This window comes from Parasteatoda tepidariorum, chromosome 9, assembly GCF_982258835.1.
Source record: "Parasteatoda tepidariorum strain Cologne lab strain chromosome 9, Ptep-v5.0, whole genome shotgun sequence".
NCBI lineage: Eukaryota > Metazoa > Arthropoda > Arachnida > Araneae > Theridiidae > Parasteatoda > Parasteatoda tepidariorum.
Window position 1 is genome coordinate 42809564 of NC_141763.1, and position 21818 is coordinate 42831381.

At 26.0% G+C, this 21818-nt stretch overlaps 1 protein-coding gene across 1 annotated transcript in view; it reads right to left on the reverse strand.

Annotated features, from left to right (window-relative positions):
* LOC107457394 (uncharacterized) overlaps nucleotides 1–17175 on the reverse strand; it is a 166276-nt gene extending 149101 nt beyond the window's left edge. Inside the window, exon 1 of the mRNA XM_087151674.1 lies at nucleotides 16691–17175. Coding sequence (XP_087007800.1) covers nucleotides 16691–16782 — 92 coding nt within the window. The 5' untranslated portion in view covers nucleotides 16783–17175. The remainder of the gene's footprint in view (nucleotides 1–16690) is intronic.
* Nucleotides 17176–21818: the final 4643 nt, after the last annotated feature.

The following is a 21818-nucleotide window of genomic DNA, read 5'->3' on the forward strand; positions in this document are numbered from 1 at the left end:
ATGCTGAGCTGCGACGTGCGTGCGTGGTTGAATACGTATTCTTGGCAATAGATGGCGCCACGGAAAACAAGAAACGCACCCTCTGCCTTAAAACCTTTTGGATCAGACAAGCAGACTTGCTGATATCGGCAAGTGGTATTAAAACAAAGCAACAAACATTACTGCGATACAAAGAAAAAAAAATGAAAAAGAAGAAGAATTGAAGTTGCAGTACAAAATAAATAATGAAATACGATAAAAAAGAATATTAAAAAGTGAATTGCGAAAAAAATAAGGAATTCATGAACAAAAACAACACAAATTTAGATCGTTCTTGTATACGCAGAAACAAGAATTGGAGTAATTTTTGGGAAAATATTTATGATGCTTTAAAATGGTAAGCGAAATAGTACTTTTACCCCGTGCAAAGGAGTCAAAACCATTCTGGTGAAACAAAAACAATTTATTATTACAATATGTCAACTTCATTGTTTCTTAGAAAAACGCTGTTTTTAAACATAAATTATGTCAAGTTCACATTGCATTCTGATGCTTTCAACGAATTTGAAGTTTTCCGTAACGTTTTTGAATATTCATATTTTTTTAAATATTATTACAGATAGAAAAGAAAAGAAAAATTACCCCTACATCTCTGTTTTGTGTGTTTTAAATTTTTAATCACGTTCTCGCAATGATTTAAATTTATTTATTTATTTATTTTTATTGTTTTTTTTTTTTGTTCGCGTTGAGATAGTTTTCAGCTCACCATTGGTTTGCATTCCATGACGTGCATGGAGGAAAAATTCTGCTAAAATTACCGTACTATATGATTATAAAATTTCTGATTAAAAAGAAAAACAATATAATTCTGATTAATAAAACCAAAATATAAGCCATTCATTTGGTAGTTGTTCCCCCCAATATGGTAACGATTTACGGGAAATTCTGGTTTTCCCATAAAAGTTACAGTTCTTATTACCACACATTTAGTAAAAAATACAAAACTAAAAAGTAAATTTAACCGAATAAATGGTTTTTATAACATGCTCTATGGCATCATGATAAAATTACCAAATTTTATCATACATTATGAAACCACATCTTATTGATAATTTTACCAAAATCATAACTAGAGCGCTTCGATAAAAATTACCGAGCTTTTTTTGGTGTTTGGTAAATTTTAACCATGCCTTTTTTTTATCATTTCATTTAGGTGAAACAATAATGAATCAATTCTAATTATAGAACAAAAATAATAATAATGATAACACTAAAATAATAATACTAAAATAATACTACTAAAATAATAATACTAAAATTATAATAATAAAATAATGATAATGATAATAATAATAATAATAATAACAAATAAACAAATAAATAAATAGATGATTGATAGATGATGATTAACATGTTTGGTAGCTTGGCTTGACACGAAATTTCCGAAGCATTATGAAACGCTTATAGGAAATGCTTCATTTCAAAAAGTTAAAATAGAAAAGGAAATTTAAAAAAAATATATAAATAAATAAGTAAAAAAAGACAGAAACTGCAAGACATGATTGAAAATATTTCCGAATACTGCGAAATGTTTCTGAATATTACAGAAAGAGATCTCCGAAATATTCAGAAAAGTTTTTGAAAATTACAAATTACATGCACCATAGTTTTTATATATATATATATATATATATATATATATATATATATATATATATATATATATATATATATATATATATATATATATATATATATATATATATATATATATATATATATATATATATATATATATATATATATATATATATATATATATATATATATATATATATATATATATATATATATATATATATATATATATATATATATATATATATATATATATATATATATATATATATATATATACTGCAGGATTAGTTTTTAATGTAACTACGATTTTATGTTGTTAATCGTATATTACGTGCAAACAAAATTAGGCAGAAAATTTTTAAAGATAATCGTGAAGAATAAATGAAATTCAAGTTTTTTTCACAAGTAATAAAAAATTAATTGCTTGAATAACATAAAAAATCACAAAAAAGTGTTGAAGACATATTATGATACACTGTAAAAAAAAAAATCCGAAATTTTTCTGAATATATGAGGCAGTTATGGTGCATGTAATTTTCAAAAACGTTTCTGAATATTTCGGAAATCTCAGAAACTGCATCGGCGGGAATGCGATACTGTTTCGTACTTTTGAAAATGAAAGAAATATGTTTCTCATTTGATTGGAAATATACTATTCAATGAAGTTCTCTCATATTTTCGAAAACATTTTTGTCTAGTCAAAAAATTTATGATCTTTCTTAATTTTTTTTATATAATTGTGTTCAATAGTTTTTAACAATTGGAAGTAGTTTAGAAAATTAAAGAAAAATAAGAAAGCAAAAAAAAGAAAAAAAAATTCTTATTATACTACTCATTCGAAACACTTTATTTCTGTATAGTTTTATTTGAAAATCTTTGCACAGTTCAGAAGGTTTGCGCAGATATGTATGTTGCACGATATATATATATATATATATATATATATATATATATATATATATATACTTCAAACAAATTTCAAACACGAGATGTATCACAAATTTATTTCAACACATATTTAAAAATGACTAAAAAATCAAACTATTACGAACAAATTTAACATTCTCTTGCACACTGTGAAAAAAAAGTATGGCCAATACTATCGGAATATGATAAATTTTACCGTGTTATTGCTTTACCGAGTTCAAAAAGGACTGTGAAGTGCTGTGGTGTTGAGTTTTGGTAAATTTAACAATAAAATATGGTATTAAAATGTATGATAAAATAAGGCAGCTTTAACATGATACCTGGAAGCATGGTATGGAAACTATTTTTTCGGTTAAATTTATTTTCAATTCAGTATTTTTTATTAAATGTGTGGTAACAAGAATTATAATTTTTGAAACCAGAATTTCCATTTAACTGTTACCATGTGAACGGAACAATTGCTAGATAAATAGTTCAAATTGCATATATTTTGGTTTATTAACCAAAATTATCATTTTTTTTTACTAGAAATGCCATTACAGGGCAGTGCTGTAATTTCACCAAATTCTTTTTCTCCTTGCAGGACAGCACGGAGAAAAAAAACTTTCTATCGCGCTGTTGCATCCTTTTTTTAAGCACGTTTATCAAAAGCAAACCATTAAACATATATTTGCTATGGTCGATCGGAAGATAAATAGAAAAATCCTTTCAAAACATGATTAAAAAAAAGCAAATATTTTAGTTATATTTATTTCAGATTCAACACTTTTACTAGATGTATATCGTAAAATTATTCTTCAGAGTTGATTCAAAAACTTCATGTATTTTATGTAGATATATATGCATTTTATAAAGACATACCAAAAGATAAATCGCACATGAAACACCTAAAAAATAGTCAAGCACAAACTAAATACTGTTTTGCACAATATGAAAAAAAAAATTAAAAAAGAAAAGCAAAATTATTATTTTTTTAAGCTTGCCGTTCCGTAAGATTGATTTCAACAATTTTTTAAGGCACACAGGGAACAAAATTTTAATAAAATTATCGCACTGTATGGTAATGATATTTCTTGTAAAAAATCATAATTCTGGTTAATAAAACCAAGACTTTAATTTGGTAATCTTTTCGTTTATATAGTATAAGGTTTATCAGATATTCTCTTGCTTTCAAAATTATTATATCTTATTACCACACATTTAGTAAAAAGTACAAAATTGAAAAGAAATTTAGCCGAATAATTGGTTTTTATGCTATGTTCTAAGGCAGTGTTCCCCAACCTTTTTGTCACCGCGGACCTGTCAACGTTTGATAATTTTGCCGCAGCCCGCTGGGGGAGGGGGACGTTGATTGTTTATATTTTAGATTATTTTGATTTATTAATTTTAATTTAATTGTATTTAAACACGTCTTCAAAATAAAATACAGTTACACTTAAGAAATAAATATTAAGTGACTTAACAATTTAACTTACTAGAACGTTAAATCAATGAGAACCCTGAATTTGTGTCTTTGCAATAAGACGGTTCCATCTGGGGGTAATCGGAGACAATGATACATTACAAATATTAAAAAAATTATGTCACTACCCTTTTTTAAAATAAATAAAATTTTAGTGGAGCGCAGATATTTCTAATTTGGGGTATAAACCTGCGAATTTAAATTCAGTTTCAATGGAATGGGCGGCCCGGTACCGTTTGATCCACGGACCGGTACCGGTCCACGGACCGGGGTTTGGGGAACACTACTCTAAGGTATCACGAAAAATTACAAAATTTTAACACATTACCCAACTTTTATCACATATTATAAAACCATATTTTATTGTAAATTTTACCATAATCCTTACCAAAGTACTTCGGTAAAAGCTACAGTGCACTTTGACGCTCCCATAGAAGCAGAAATATGGTAAATGTTACTGTATTCTGGTAATTTTAGCCACATATTTTTCCTCAGTGCATGTTGGAATAAGACTCTTATGCACAAACATAATACTTTTATAAGATATTTGGATAAAAAAATTCTATTCATAAATTTAATATTGTAGCAGCGAAAGAAAAAGAAGAAACTATTTCAATAGAAATTAAGGAAATATGTTAAGCACAATTTTTATATAGATTTAAAGGAGATAGAACATTAAATTGTTTTTAATGCGCGATACTAAAAATATTTTATGCAAAAAACGTCGGAAATGTTTATATAATCAAAAGTATTATTATCAAACTAAATTATGGAGTTATAATCATCTACAGAATTATCTTTAATAAATACTCACCATGCATTAAAATCAAAACAGTACTTAAAATCCAAATTATTTTGATATGTAGGTAAAAAAAAATTATAAATTTTTTTATAATTACTTCGTTAAAAATTTGAATGAATATAGAGTATGACAGGGGTGTTTTTTACAAACGCATTATACCTCTTATTACAATTTCAAACTTTTACAAGGAATATAATAAATTTTAAAGCATAAAGTAATTTTAATAATTGATAATAATCTGCTCTCAAGTTTATTTTTTGGTGTTTCTAAATGTTTTTTTTTTTTTTTTTTTTTTTGAGGGAAAGTTAATTGCTTACATTGATATTTTCTTACATAGTATAAAGGCCAAAAGTAAAAAAATTGAAACACTTAAATGAGAAATACACTACTATAAATCTTTACTCTTCAAGACCTTGACAGATACTAATTTAAAAAGAATGTCATACGCATGAAAATAAAAGTTAACATGAATGAAAGATAAAGTGTTGTGTAATAAGAAATGAAATAATAATAACCATTATACCTCTTATTATAATAACTATTATACCTCTTATTACAATTTCAAACTTTTACAAAGAATATAATAAATTTTAAAGCATAAAGTAATTTTAATAATTGATAATAATCTGCTCTCCCGTTTATAAATGTTTTTTTTTAAGGGAAAGTTAATTGCTTACATTGATATTTTCTTACGTAGTATAAAGGCCAAAAGTAAAAAAATTGAAACACTTAGACGAGAAATACACTATCATAAATCTTTACTCCTTTACAGATACTAATCCTTTAAAAAACCTTTACAGATACTAATTTAAAAAGAATGTCATACGCATGAAAATAAAAGTTAGTATGAATGAAAGATAAAGTGTTGTGTAATAAAAAATGAAATAATAACAATCACTATTTCCTTTGCCATATTCATACCGTTACGAATTCTACAGACTCTCGTTGAATAAACACTATCTTTAATAACTGTGCCTTCTGACCTCCAACAGTTCTCGGTCTCGCCAAGATGATACGGAGATTTAAGAGGATGAGCATTGAAAAGTCTCGTTTAACAATCACGGCACGTGCGAAAACTGTGTATATGAGGCTCTAAAACGCACCCTTAACCAGCTGCCCTGATTGGCTCGCATCTCCGGAGGTCAGAGAATTATCGCGCTTAGGAAAACAAATTTCGCCAAAAGACTTTGATAAATTAATTCATTTAAGCCAACAATCATTAGTGAAGATACAAATTGAAAAACGTGAGTTTTGCATTTGCAAGAACATGTTTTTTGCCAATGACAAACCTCACTTTCAGAGTAAGATCATTAAATGCATCTGAAAATGAAGATCAAGCTCTGAAGGTTTTGTAATAGCGGTGCGCTGAGATTGAAATCTAATGATTTCGGACTTTCGGACAAGCACGTCCGAGCAGTTAGGAAAAGACCGGATGCGATAATTTTTTTTTTCTTGGCAAAGAACTTGGCTTGGTTATTGTGTTATAAATTGTCTTTTGTAGAAAATGTGAGCAATTTACTAAATTATTGTTTTAACCTTTAAATAAGTGCTTTTTTTTGCATTACGTCGAATTATAAAATTCATACAAACAAAACAAATTGCTAAATCTCATTCCAATGAAGCTCAAAGCAGGATTGTAATTTTGCACCATTAATTTTTGAATGTGATATTATTTTTTAAAACATTACGAGAACGTTATTATATCTGATGTTTAAATTTTGATGCAAGCATATATTTTTTAAAACTTATTAAATTATTACACTTCTGAATTACCTAAAATTTGCTAACAGAAATTCTTAAAAAGTAAACTTTAACATTTATTGATTTATTTAATAAAACCTTTAATGTGTTTCATAAGTTAGAATACAAGACAATTTGGATTGAAAGAAAATCATTCCATTTCAATGTTATTTAACCGCCATGTTATTAAACTGTCATATTACATTAAATTTTTATTTATTTATTTAAAAAAAAAAGAATGTATTTGTGAAACTTTTTCCTTATGTGACACAACGCCCCTTTTTCAAAGCGTTTATTTTAGATAAGATCTACTGCAAACGCATTTAATGCAAATAATAACTTCTGCATTGACAAATGCATATTATCATAATTGTATGATGATATATTGAAATTGTGAGAAATTTACTAATAAACTTTTCATTGATATCGAAAGGGTTTTAAATTAGTTTATTCCTAGAACTAATGCTACTACTGTAACTAAAATAGTTAAAGTTTATAATAAAGCAAGCCAATTGCGTAGATATTTAAAATACTTTCCATTACTATTAAATTCTTCATACTTTTAAGCCTTGATTGAAAGACTTTTGAAGGTAAAAAGTAAAAAAAAACTTTAATAATTATAAATGAATTTCTTTTGTTTGTATTATATATTATTATTTTGTTTGTATTATATATATATATTATTAATTCAGTTTAACACGAAAAATAATTATATTAATATAAAACGGAACTAAAAATTATTAAAAGTCACAAAAAATCTTTCACCAAATCTTACGCAAAAAAATTATATTAAAAACTATAAAATAACAAAAATGTAAAATTGTTGTTTTTAAATTATAATCTATCATGCTTTATAAATAAATATAATAATATAATATAATAAATTCTTTCATTCATGAAGTATGATATTTCATGAACTTATTGTTGTTGATGTAACACCCACATTTTCTTTAGTTTCTTTTGAAAAATGTATGAATAGTTACTAATATCTAGGAGTTATCCAGCTATTCGCATTATAAGTAACTTTAAAATTATTGAAACATTTTTTTAAATTTAATTGTATTAGAAATAACTATTAAGAGAAAACCATTAACTTTTAGAAAATTGTAATTATTTAGTTATTACTAATCGATTGCTCAAATAATAATGTTTAGTTATATAATTGATTTTGAAAAATGAATAATTGGTATTGAATAGATTAATCAAAATCATTGAATTTTCTACTTTCTTCATTGAATTTTCTACTTTCTTTTTCTACTTCGACACATCAAGAATAAGAAATATCTTATTAAAAACTTAAAACTAATACATTTAAAGGTGGAAAATTAAATAATATCCTTTACTTAAAAATTGATATTTTTGTAACAATTGTTTATCACAAACTAAAATGATTGTGCTATTATCAAGAATAATGTGCAAACAATTAAAATTATTCTATATTTCCAAAAATAATAAAAATATTAAGAACTGTAATAAGTTGATTTTATGTTAAATGCGACTTTTTTCACGAAAAAAGTAAAAATACGCTATTTTATTTTGATTCATTAATATGCAAAAACATGAACCAAGCAAAAAAAAAAAAAAAATGTCCTGATGATCCCAATATCCTAAAAGTATCCTATATGAACAAAGAAAGATATCCTAAGAATTTACCGAAATATAAAACAAATTTTATTTTAAATAGTGCTAATAATTTTTGAATCTAAAGTTAGAATTCATTTGAAACAGTCTTTAAAAACTGAAATACATCTGGCTCAAAAATTATCATTTAAAACTTATGAATGTCTCATACTTCATAATAAATTATAAGATTAATTCGCATTTATGACTATAATGTATGACAAAATATTTTGCATTTTAATACAAACAAGGATTAAAAAATATTTATTACAATTATGTAATTATCATAAGTTGTTTAGATTTTTACACAATAAGTTGTTTGAATTAAGTTGTTTGATTTCTCTCCTGAAAGTATACTCATTAATACAGACATAATTTTTAATAAATTAATTTAGTTATAGCTATAAACAAAATTTGTAACAAATTTGCCAGCTGCCTCAATCGTAAGTGAAAATAAAAAATTGTAAGAGAAAATAATTTTCTTAGAGTAGTTAAATTTGGGAGTTTTTTACTAAGAAAATTACAAAAAAATTTAAATATTTAATTAATTGAATTATCTTTTTACATTTTGTAAAAAAAAATATTTCAAAGTTTATCAACATAATTGGCTAAATTCATATGAAAATGAAAACTTTGTAACAATCACTTTAGAATACAAACGAATAAACTATTTGCTTTAAAAAAATCTCAAACTAACTATGTCAGTAACAAAGAAGAAAAAAAAAGCTTTTAAAATAAAATATTAAAGTTCCACAAACTAAATTTAATAATTATTTGTTTATCTAAAATAAATTTGTATAAAAATGATTTTTATAACTATCATTTTAAAATAAAAAGCAATAAACTATTTGCTTTTAAATTCTCCAGCAAACTATATTAATAACTAAAAAATAAATTTTGAAATAATATTTTAAAGTTCTGCTGTCACAATAAACTTAATTTATCTAAAAAAAAAACTTTTCTAAAGATGAATTGTACAATGTTACTATCGCTTTAGAATACAAAAGAATAAACGATTTTATTTTCAAAAAAAAATCCGCAAACTATTTTAATAACTAAAAAATAATTTTCGGTATCACGGTTACAGACTGCAAAATCCAATAAAGCATTTGATAGTTCAATTATAACCGGCCACCTCCGTCTCATGGCTGACCGCCGGAAAGTCCATTCTTCGCGGCCAATGGAAGGCACGTTTCGGTAAAGCAGCTGAAAATCATTGATTTCGATACATCTAAGAATGTATGGATCTTAAACACGCGATACAGCTCTATGTTTGTTTGATATACTTATTATTTAAGATTCCTTTCAAAAGTCAATCGATTGAGATCTTTATTTCTCCTTTCATCGATTCATTGAGAAAATAAAAAATCGATTTGTTATGTACCAGTTTAGTTGATTATTTGAATTACATTTATTTAAGTTATTCCTTTAATGATGATCAGTTAAATTTAAATTTTTCAATTAAAATTTATTTCATTAGATTAAATATGTTATTATGTTTTAATTTATCATTTAAACGTATTAAGGATTTAGAACATGAGACCTTGTTTTTACAGCATATTTTTATGATATCAGGTAATAATATAAAACTCAATTTTTTTCAAAACAATTAATTCGGATGTTTAAACTTACTATTTCTTATGTTAATGTATTAAAAAGACCTATATTCATAATTTCAAAAAATCTAAACAAATTAACTTTCAGTTATCGCTATGTAAAAACGTCCAGGAAAATTCATGAATTTTTTTTACAAAATACGTTCAAATTAATTTTGAACTAATGTTCTGTGAGAATGTATAAGAATTCACAAGTTTAAAAACATGCGTACAAATTAGTATCCATTGTGTACATTAAGAAAAAAAGTATGGTAGAAACTATTGGAATATGGTAAAATGGACTGTATTTGTGATTCTACGGGAACACTAAAGAGCTCGGTAATTTTTACCGAGGCTCTTTGGCGACGATTTTGGTAAAATTAACAAATAAATATAATTTTATAATATGTGATAAGACTTGGTAAATGTGGTAAAATTTGGTAATTTTATCATGATGCTTTAGAGCAAGGCAGAAAAACCATACATTCGATTAAATTTACTTTTAGTTTCATATTTCTTACTAAATACGTGGTAATAAAAACTACAATTTTGACAACCAAAATTTCCTGTAAACCGTTGCCATATGAACAGAGAAATTTCTAAATGAATTATCATAATGCCGTATATTTTGGTTTTTATTGAATTTTTCTCCGTATAAGAATTTATGGAAATAAGTCAACATTCATGTTTTTTTAGAAAATTTTATTTATTTTTAAACATAGTTATAATATATTTTTAATTGTTATTGTCATTCACATGCTATCACTGCAAAATAATTTATAAAAATAAATGCAATAAATTATTTTAACACAGCATTTTTTTTTATTCGAAAAGAAATGCATAAAATTAAAAATATTTGGGATCTTTTCTTCTTTAAATCCGACATATTTTAATGAAATAAGTCATAATAAGGGATGGTTAATGTTCCTTTTTTACACTATAGCAAGTGAAAAATTTTGAAAATTCATTTCAATATGTTTCTTGCAAAAAATTTTAAACTTTTATTTATCTTATCGTTTTAAAATTAAAGAAAAAGTATTAAACTAATCTTCAATTGTAAGAAAATTGCTCTAATTCTAAGAAATTATTCCATATTCTATATACATTTCATATACATTTAATAGATTTTCAAATCAAAGTTTGCATTATTTTATTTCATTGAACCGTAATTACAATATTATAAACAAAAGTATAGGTACCAATTAGAAAGCAGAAATTTTTTGTTAGTATACTATGCAAATTCTTAGTAAAATTATGCATAGAAACATGTTTTGTGCACTGAGAAAAAAAAGTATGGACAAAACAACCAAAATATGTTAAAATTTACCTATGGGAACGTCTAAAACTCAATAATTTTTACCGAAACGCTTTGGTAAAGATTTTGGTAAATTTAGCAATAAAATACGATTTTTTAATCTATGACGAAATTCGGTATTATTTTATGTTACTTAATTGGAGCTTGACATAAAAACCATTTCAGTAACTATACTTAAATTGTTTTAGGAGATGAAATTGCAAGTGACTAAAAAACTTTCAATGAATTCTGCATTAAAAAAAATATTCTAAGAATTCCAAATTTTTATTGATGAAAAGAATTATAGAAAATGTTGAAATATATCTGGTTAATTGTTAAGTTTCCAAATTACAATTCGAAAATCAGAAATCAATAAGTTAAACAAGTGCAATATCTATGAAAATTGCAACAAAAACTACAATTACTAGTTTTAAAAACTTTATAGGACGCAATGCACATTGTTTCCTGTAAATATAATTATAAAAAAACATGTTTTATATTGATTATTTTAATTTCAGTACATTTTAAGTACCCAGCACAAAACATATGCTTAGTTATAAATTAAATTTAAAATTTAATTATTCAAAGTGTTTATTTAATATCATTTAAGCTATAACTTTAAACTTTTAGAAAGTACGATTTAAAAATAGTACTACCATTGTGATTTAATTGTATGTCCAGTTTGTTTGTATCAAAATAGAGCTTTTTCAAATTAAATGCCTTTAAGTTCGTTTATTCTGTTGCTTTTAGAGATCATTTAGTAAACGATTTAATATAGACAATTAGTATAGAACTATATAATATAGAACTAGAATTAAGGGTAATTAGGGCTATACTGTTTTTTAACTAGGGAACTTTTATTTAAATCAACAATTCTTGAGGAATAGTTTCCTCAAATTTCTGGGATAATTGACATCTAAGTTCTGTTTGAATAAAAAATAAATGCCTTATTATTTGTTTCATTCTCCCAATTTTTATTAAAATTTGTATACTATGTTATTTATTTCACTTTCCCAGCATTGACTTTTAAAAAAACTCCCTATTTCAAAAATTAAGCAGGAAAAAAATGTCTTCATTCCTAAAAATTGAAAAAATTTTTAGATATTGATAATATTTTTTAGTTCTCTGAAGAAAAAACTCAAATCCCTTGGTAAATTTTCTTAAAACTTATTTAAGGTAACTTAGCAGTATTTCGCAGTTAAAATTACAAAGTTATTATAATTTAATAGATTACGGTTAAACATAAAAAGTTGACACTCAAACTTGTCAATCCTTCTAGTTAAAAACATCTCTAGCAATTTCTTAATGCAGTTTTGTTAATTATTTTTTTCATCAATACTTTAAGTTTCTTCACGACTGTGTCTTAGATAATATTAGAATTTAATTAATGAGTCTGAAAAAGGCTGTTTGTGGAAAATTTTGACGTGTTCTTTACATCAAGAAATTAGTCGCTTTAAAAAAATGCTGCTCAAAAATTGAGTGATTGGGGGAAAAAATGACAACTGCCCGACATCTATACGACCCATCATTTGTTCTTTATATGCGATTGCTGTGAAAACTTTAACAGTTCTCAAAAACTAATCAAGATACAAATATAAAGTGGGAATTCGAGATTATGAAACTGCTATACACTGTAAAAAATTCCGGATGAAATCTTGGTGAAAGGTAACAGGACTCAGATTGATAGTACGTTTTACCGTAAAACCATTTTTGCAGTACAAGTTTTTTACAGTAATATTTTCTGTAAAAATCACTGTAATTAAATAATACTGCAAAAATTACGGTATAAAATATGGCAAAAATGGATTTTATCAATGATGCACCTGGAGTGCAAGTACTTTTTATTGTAATTTGATCCAGAATTTGTTACAGTGCAGTTTTTGAGTTTCTTTGAAATATTAAGATGGCAACTGAAAATAAAGATGGGGGATTAAATAACACGCTTTTTCTTAAAAAAAGTGTTCTTGACATTACTGATATAAGAAGGTTACTCGCCTAAAACCCATTTTCAATTGAAATATGTTGGTTTTCTATTCAATACTGCCTTATAAAACAATTACGCTATAGGTTATTTGATGTTTTAAAATTATATTAAACGTAAAAATGAACAGAAATAAATGTAAGTACATATTTTTACTAAACTTTCAACTTAAAACTACCAGTTGCGTTAAATTAAATCGGTAGTAATCAATTAAATGAGCACAACTAAAGTTTAAATATATGACAACGCAGTTTTTCGATGTCATATAGTGGTTTAATAACTACTGTTTCTATTTTATATTTAATCGGTGATTATCATTAATTTAAACTGATTAATCATTCTCCATAAAACAGCATTTATTGTCAAAAAAAATGCCAGTTATAACTCATCGAAAGAAATTGTGTAAATGAAAGGAAATTGAGAGCAAAATCTTATCACGAACTTATTTAAGACATGTAAAGACAGTCTTAAAACCGACTACGTGGATGGAATATAAATTAACTAAAGCTTTAAAAAGAGCAGCTGCTTCTTTTAAGCAAATGATTAACAGATTTAGAGGAATTATCCGCATTGAGGGTTTGAAAATACTAATTTATGAAGCAAGTATTAATTTTAAACAAACATAACTCGGCATGAATTTTAATATGCATTTCTGATGGAAGTTTACAAGCCTTTAAACCTTTTTATATGAACTCAACAACGTTTTAAACAAAAAAATATTGTGTTTTTTTTTGGTTAATACCTAATAAATAGTCTTTTTAATTCTTAAGAGATATTTTTTAACTTGCATGTAACAGTAATTTAGTTCTCCTCTTAAATAACTGTTACTTAAACCTTAAAGGATTTTTTTTACTGTGCATTAACAATTAATTAAATCGCCTCTTCAATATTTTTTTCTTGTGCGTATTCTAGAGTACATTAACAATTACTTCAATATCCTCCCAGTTAACTGATAGTTATTTCTAGTACGCATTAACAACTATTTAATTCTCTTTCGATTTACAGTCAATTTAATTCCTAAGGAATATTTTTTTCATTTGCATTTAACAGTTATTTCATTTTCTTCCTAATAAGCAGTTATTTTATTCTTAAGGAATATTTTTAATGTGGATTAAAATTTTTAATTTCCCCTCCTGATTCTTAAGGAATTCTCTCAGTTGAATTAACAATTGTTTATTTCTCTTCCTTTATTGAATTTCTGTGGTATATTTTTTGTGTGCATTGACAATTATTTAATTTTCTTTCTAAGTAACAGTAAATTCCATTATTAAGGGATATTTTTTAACTTGAATGTTACAGTTATTTAATTCTCCTCCTAACGGACAGTTATTTAATTCTTATGGGATATTTTTAATGTGCCTTAACCTTTCTTTAATTAAGAGATATTTTTAATGAGCATTAATGTTTCTTTAATAAAGATATATTTTAATGGGCATTAACCATTTTTTAATTAAGGGATATATTTAGCGTGCAATAGTAGCTATTAAAATGTTAGGGATCATTTTTAATGTGAATTAAACTTTTTTCAATTCTTCTCCTACTTAAAATTTCTATAATTCTTAAGGAATGCTCTTAATGCGAATCAACAATTACTTTACTTTTTGATTGAATTTGCATGGTAGATTTTTTAATGAGCATTAGCAATTTTTTAAATACTCTCCTAGTTAGTAGTTATTGAATTTTTAAGGAATATTTTCAGTGTGCATTAGCAACTTTTTAATTCTCCTTCTAAAAAAGAGTAAATTTATTTCATGTATTTTTTATGAGGAAAAACAGCAATTAAACTCTCCTAATTAACTGTTATTTAGTTTTTAAAAAAGTATTTTTCAATGCACACTAACAGTACAGAAGAAGTGATTTCAACTCTGGAAATTATACTGAATAAATTTAAATTTTATGTTTTTAAATTTAAAAAAAAATTACCTACTTAGAGAAGTAAGAAGAGCTAGAATTTGTCTATTTAATTGTCTATTGAATCCAAAATCTATTTTATTGTTTATTCAGCTATAATGATTTTTAAAAACACACTGTGCTTTAAGTTTAAATCTTTATTAAATTATTTACTAGTAGTTCAATTACATGAGCTCCTCTAGTGAAAAAAGAAAATAAATTAATATTGATTTTTTTTTATAAGTTTGTCCTTAAGCTCTTCAGAAAAGTTATAAATAGTAATCATTTTATAAATTTAGTTCTCTTTTACATGAACAGCATTCCAAAATAGGCGAGGAGAATACATCCATCTCTGCCTAAAAATATTAAATTATTGTTTTTCTTGTTCTAAAACATAAAATTTAAGACCATTTGACTTTTATTCTACCTAGTAGCTATCCAAAATTAATTTATTTTAATTAAAAACCACTCAGCTTATATTCCTCACAGAATCTATATTTAAAAATAAATAAATAAATAATTTTAAAAAATCTAATATTTTATATTTAATTGAAAACATAAATTTTTCAATCTGGTTTGCATGCATAAATAAACTAATACTTAAAAAAAATCATCTAATTCATACAAAACCCGTTTAAAATAATTAATCTTATAAATAATCTAGTCTAATGTGTATTACTGTATAAATATTATTCTAATGTAAAATTTCATATGTGATCGAAATGACGAGTTTTTCCCCGATATTTTAAATTGATTAACTTTTAAACATAAAAATAGCATGCTAAAGAATAACATAAAAGCATAAGTTACAATGTTAACAGCTGTTTTCAAGAAGCATTGTTGACAGTTTCGAATTAAAGAATACAAAAAAAAAAAAAAAAAAAAAGGATTGTTATCGCTTTAAGAATTGATGATAATTTTAATCCTAGAATCAATATAGCAATCGTCATCTAATGTAATAATATTTTATCTTGTTTCATAATCTTATATTATTTATAACAATAATAAGTTCAATGTATCATTTTAATAATCACTCTTTCTTTAGTGTGAAATTCCAAAAAAATGTAGCAAGCTTCTCATGAAATGAAGACATAATTTTAATCAATTGATTTATTAGAAAATAATAATAAATTCAATTTTTTATATTCATTAACGATTTCGATCTTTCTTTAAAGTAAAATTCCAAGATATTGAAGAATATTAATATTGAAATTCCAAGATGTTGATATAAATAATAGTAATAAATTTTGCTGGAAATACAGAGAATTATGTTTGCTTAAATTAACAACCTTGCAAATTTTAAATTATTCTGAGAAATGCACAAAGTTTTTGAAAATTCATTTTAACTTAAATAAAAGAAATGGCGTATGATTTGGATTTTAAGTCATTTTGCATAAATTAAATTTGAAACAGATTTATTTTTACCATACCGCAAATTATTCAAGAGAAAACGCTTATTGACAATATAGATTAAAAAAATTTTTTCTTCTAAATATTCTCTATTTAGTACTGTTATTCCCGCTACTGTAAAATATGTTTCAAAAACATGTTTTATGGAATTTAAAGAATATTCCTGGAACATACTAAAACTTCACTTTAGTAGCTTATCGTTATAAATTCTATAGATATATTTAACAAAAATCTCTTACAGAAAAATTCCTCAATTTTATCACAATACAATTTTTTTCATAATTTACTTTTATTTATTTTACCTTTTTGTATTGTATTAAAATGATTAAATAAATAAAAAATAGTCTACCTTTTGCTATTTCGTCTTCTTCTTTTGGTAGCGTACATAGTACTCAGGTGGTTCATGATGCACAGGGGCGGCCTCTCCAACGGGCTGCACATTAAAGTAAGGGGCGGCCCCCAGGCCCAAGCCTAGCCGCCGCCGCTTTACGACACTCCGGCCACCATAGGCCCCAGCATAAACAAAACCATCACCTTGTGTCACAATTAATCCTTTATAGATAATGTGAAATTAGACGCAAAAAGAAACAAATCCAAAAAAATCACAACAAAAAAATTGATGGGGCTTTTCCCAGGGCGTTTATTTACACAAATTCCCCTCTCAGGGCGCACATCACATAGTTCCTATTCTGTGGACAGCAAACTCTAAACTGACATGCTACTGCGCGGAGTTCTCTTCATTTTCGTTCGAAAATGGGGGGTCATATGCTGGCCCTCCCCCTGCACGGCGGTCTCTCTCTTTCTCCCCATAATATCTCAAACAAATCTTGATTGATAGGTTATCTCTGTGACCGAGTCCCAGCGCCGCTACAACCACGCCCACCCGGTGACATGCAGCCAATGGGAGGGGGGATGACGTCAGACAGTTTTGGCACAGGTGAGTGTTTCTGGCGGCGAAGAGATGTAGCCAAAAGGAGAAACTCTCAGATGATGAGGAGGATTTTGGTCTTTTTCCTCTTCTGTGATGTTTGATGTTCTGGATAATATCACTTCTGATGTTTTGTTTAAAAATATAAAAGAAATTAATCTTGGGTTAATAAAAGTAACTTTTTAACATTTCATTTATTCCTTTTTGTCTTTTAGGAATTTAATAACCTCAAAAATCTATGTAAGTAATAGCGTTAATTATTTTAAATCGTAACTTCTTGTCGTAATAACTAATTAAGTTCTGAAAATTTTTTACAATGCTTAGCTATTCAGAAAAAAATTTGAAAAATGAAAATTTATGAGCTGTGAGACAACGAGTAATCAAATGAAACATCTTAAATAAATAAATAAAAGAATAGTTTAAGCCCTAAGCTTACAGTGAGAGCCCTGGCCTCTAGTAGACTTTGGTGCATTTAAAGAAGAAGAAGACTAGGCTTGTTTTAGTACATCTTTTTTTTCGGGGGAGGGGGGCACCTGTAAAGCTGAAAATTTAAAACTTAACAATTTTTTCCAGAAGACTGTTAAGGTTGAAAAAGTTGTTTTTATTCTTTTCCATTCTTCTCCTTTCCTTTCATCTTCCTTTCTTACTTTTTTCTTCCTTACTTCCTTCTACTTTCGTTCTTTCTTTCTTCTTCCTTTTCACGTTCATCAGATGATATCACACTTTTAATTATGAAAATTATTAATGTTCCTTTTCTTTAATTTTCATGTTAATAATGACAAGTTATAATTTATTAATCAAAATTTTTAATGCGCATTTCAATACGAAATTCCACAAGGATTAAAATTAAGTAAAAATTGGTAATAGTTTTTTATCACAACAAATATAATTTTTTATTTAGAAAATTATTCAACAACCCCATAATTAATTTTTAAAAAAATATCTAAAATCATAAATTGTATAGTAAAATAGTTTCCATACTTTAATTTCTATTTCGATATTAGCGCTTAAGTAGATCCGTTAAATTAGTTAATCCGATCAGATTAAGTTAATCCGACCATACTGACGAGTACAACTGTATTTAATAGTAAACGCGAATCTTCTGACTTGATTTCACTAAATAAGGGAAAAAATCGGAACTTAAATTCTCATTTCTACTAGTCAGGCAATCGAACTTTTGAGTTGCAAACGTTTCTAAGGGCATAATACCTGTTGAAATTATCTTAATTTCTATCCGACCATATAGTACGCATAAAAAGAAAAAAAATCTTAATAGAACAATCTGATTGATAAAATTGCGGAACTATGCTCTATCAATTCAGTTTTAAATGCACACTAATTTAGATAAATGATTGATGCTTCCATTATTTTGTGTATTTCAAGCATAGCAAACTTTCATGTTTTTGTGAAAGAAATTACATATCATGTAAAAATTTATGCAATCTATTATACATTTACCTTTTATCTATTTACACATTTACTTCTATTCTAATTAGTAATTAGTACGATAGAATGGTTGAAATTGATATAAATTATTTATCTGCATGGTATAGTTAAAATTTGATATGTACTGGTACACTGGGATACAAATTTTTTGTTGTACAAATACTTGATCTCGCCTAATTCGGATATGCGGATTTCAAATTTAAAATTGGTTTTGCTTTTAAAGCTACAGATTTTTTAAAAAAAATGATAATTAATGTCTATTTGTTGTCGGAATTTACAAGTTGAAAAACGTCATATATAAAAGGATTTCGCGTAAATGTTTTGGTAAACTTCTAAGGGTGTTAAGGCACAAAAACGGGATTAAAATTGCATAGGAACCCATACTCGAAAAACGTCGTTCCTTATATGACTCGTAGGGACACTACCCTTTTATGATCTGTTCAGAGGTACACGAAGAAACAGCTCATAATGGGGAAGCTCCCCTAGCGGCGTATGATGAAGTTTTAGGGGATTGGATGCTTTGCAATTTTAATCCTAATGATGTGCCCTAACTCCCCTGGAAGTTTGTCACAACATTTATGCGGTGTTTTGTTATATATAACGTTTTTAAAATTATTCATTTCAACAAAAAAAAAAGACTAGAAATGTCATTTAAAAAAAATCAGTAGCCTGGAGATAGCAGATTTGAAATTAGCGATACAAAAGCATCTAAGATCTGTTAAAAATTCTCATGCAGTAGCAGAAGAAAAAAAAATTGTTCCCAAGTGTTATTCATTTTTTAGCTATTATTACTTTATTGGAGCTTGGAACTATATTATAATTATTTTAATATTTGATCACTATCTTTTTACTCTGTTAGAGATTTAATATTTTCATCAGTTATCAATGGTGTAAAATATTTTTAATCTTATTTTACAATTCATTTTTTCTTTTTATTTCAACAACATCTTCAAAAGTCTATTGATGAAATTCACGAGTAAGTTAACAATTATTTATTATAACAATTATTTAAAAATTTTACCCTTTAAACATATTTGAGGTTTAACCCACGTCAAACGGATCAATTTTCAGAGCTCCCCCCCCCCTTGTCGTTTATGAATGTAATAATAAATATTGATGCCCACAAAGAAACATAGTTTTATCATATTAAGTTCTGAAAAATATTAGAATGAGAAAACTTAAGACTAAGTAGATAATATTTGATAAGTTAAAAATCGAGAGCAGCTTCTATAAAGCATAACTCAATGACAAAGATTTTCTCCACATTTGAAATTAAAAGCAAAATTTTTATTTTTCGTAGTGCAACAAATTATAGAGAAATGCAGTTTGCTTTACTAACTTGGAATTTTGGCAGAAAAAAATTTTTTTTTTTTTTAAATATTTATAAGCAAGTTATTTTAATTTTTACAGCTTATTTGTATGCGTTTTCAACGTCTCATTAGCGTAACTACTCACAATGATTACCCATTTAACAACCCAAAGAATATTGCTGCGCATTGAAGCATACAAAATTGGAGTGAAATACAGGAATCTTTATTGAAACTTAATGCACTATTTAGAGAAAAAATAAAATAACGAGCTTTTCTTCTTCAGGCATTCAAATAGGATAATAACTTCTCGATGAAGGAAAATTAGCTTTTTCGGCACTGAGAAAAAAAGTATAGGGAAACTCAAAACTACCAGAATATGGTAAAATTTACCGTGCTTCTGGCTCTATGGGAACACCAGAAATCTCCGTAATTTTTATCGAAGTGCTTTAATAATGATTTTGGTAAGATTAACAATAGAGTATGTTTTTGTAATATTTGGAAAAATTTGGTAAATGTAATAAAATTTGGTAGTTGGATCTTGATATCTTAGAGCATGTCATAAAAACCATATATTCGGTTAAATTTACTTTTCAGATTTATATTTTTTGTGCAGTGATGAGAACTATAATTTTGAAAACCAGAATTTCCGGTAAACCGTTGCCATTTGAATGGAGAAATTTCCAAATGAATTATCTAAATACCGTATATTTCGGTTTTTATTACTAGAAGTATGTTTTTTTTAAATTTTATTTATTTATTTATTTTTTTTTTAAACCAGAAATGTTAATTTTATAGGGCAAGAATTTGTGAAAAACCAGAATTTCTGGTTAACTGTTAACATTTGGATGGAAAAACTACCAAATGAATGGTTTAAAATCCCGTACATTTCAGCTTTATTAATCAAAAAAATTTTTTTTTTTTACCAAAAATGTCATTACTATACATTACGGTAATTTTATTAGAATTTTTTTCTCCGTGCGAAACACGTAATTGTAATTTTCCGCAAATTCTGCCTAAAGAAATATCAATAAAGATTCATTTTTATTTCTTAGTTTGGAATTCACACACGAAATTTTCTCCATCCAGAAATATAAGATAGAAATTAATAATTTTGTTGAAACTATGAACGGTTTGTTACACTTGAAAAATTTCTAGGGCGTTTCAAATGTTGAGTGTATTACTTTCTTTTACTATCTTACTGTTAAAAAAATGAATCCTTTCTATGATAACGTTCACAAAAAGTAATTATTTCGCAAATTGAATTTTTTTAATCATTTACATATGATTTTAGACAAAAAGGAATTTAGCGTCGAATATAAGTATTGCATAGACCTAATTATAAAAAATAAATATATCACGTTTTCTTTTAGGGGAGTTCGTTACATTTGGATGATTCATTATATCTTGAATTACCGCTCATACAAATTAATCATAAATCATAATTTTCTATTTTGTACTTTAATTTTTTTAATTGAAATAATGATCTTTTTACAACGATTTCATTGTAATAAAGCAACTTTAGAAAAATATCCAGTTCAGACCTCGAGTTAATACTAGGTTATAATAGAAATTGTTTACTTTTTCTTTTGTTCTTATTTAATGTTAAATGTATTAATAAAATAAAAGGTTAGAGGAAATTTTTTGACAAGATACATTGAAAAAGAAATATTTGAAATTGAAGGAAATAAGAGATTTTTTATTTCCCTATATTTTACATAATAAGCAAGATATTGTTTCCTTCATATGCACCTGCTGTTTAATTTCACAAAAAATGCTTGAAATCAAACAATAGT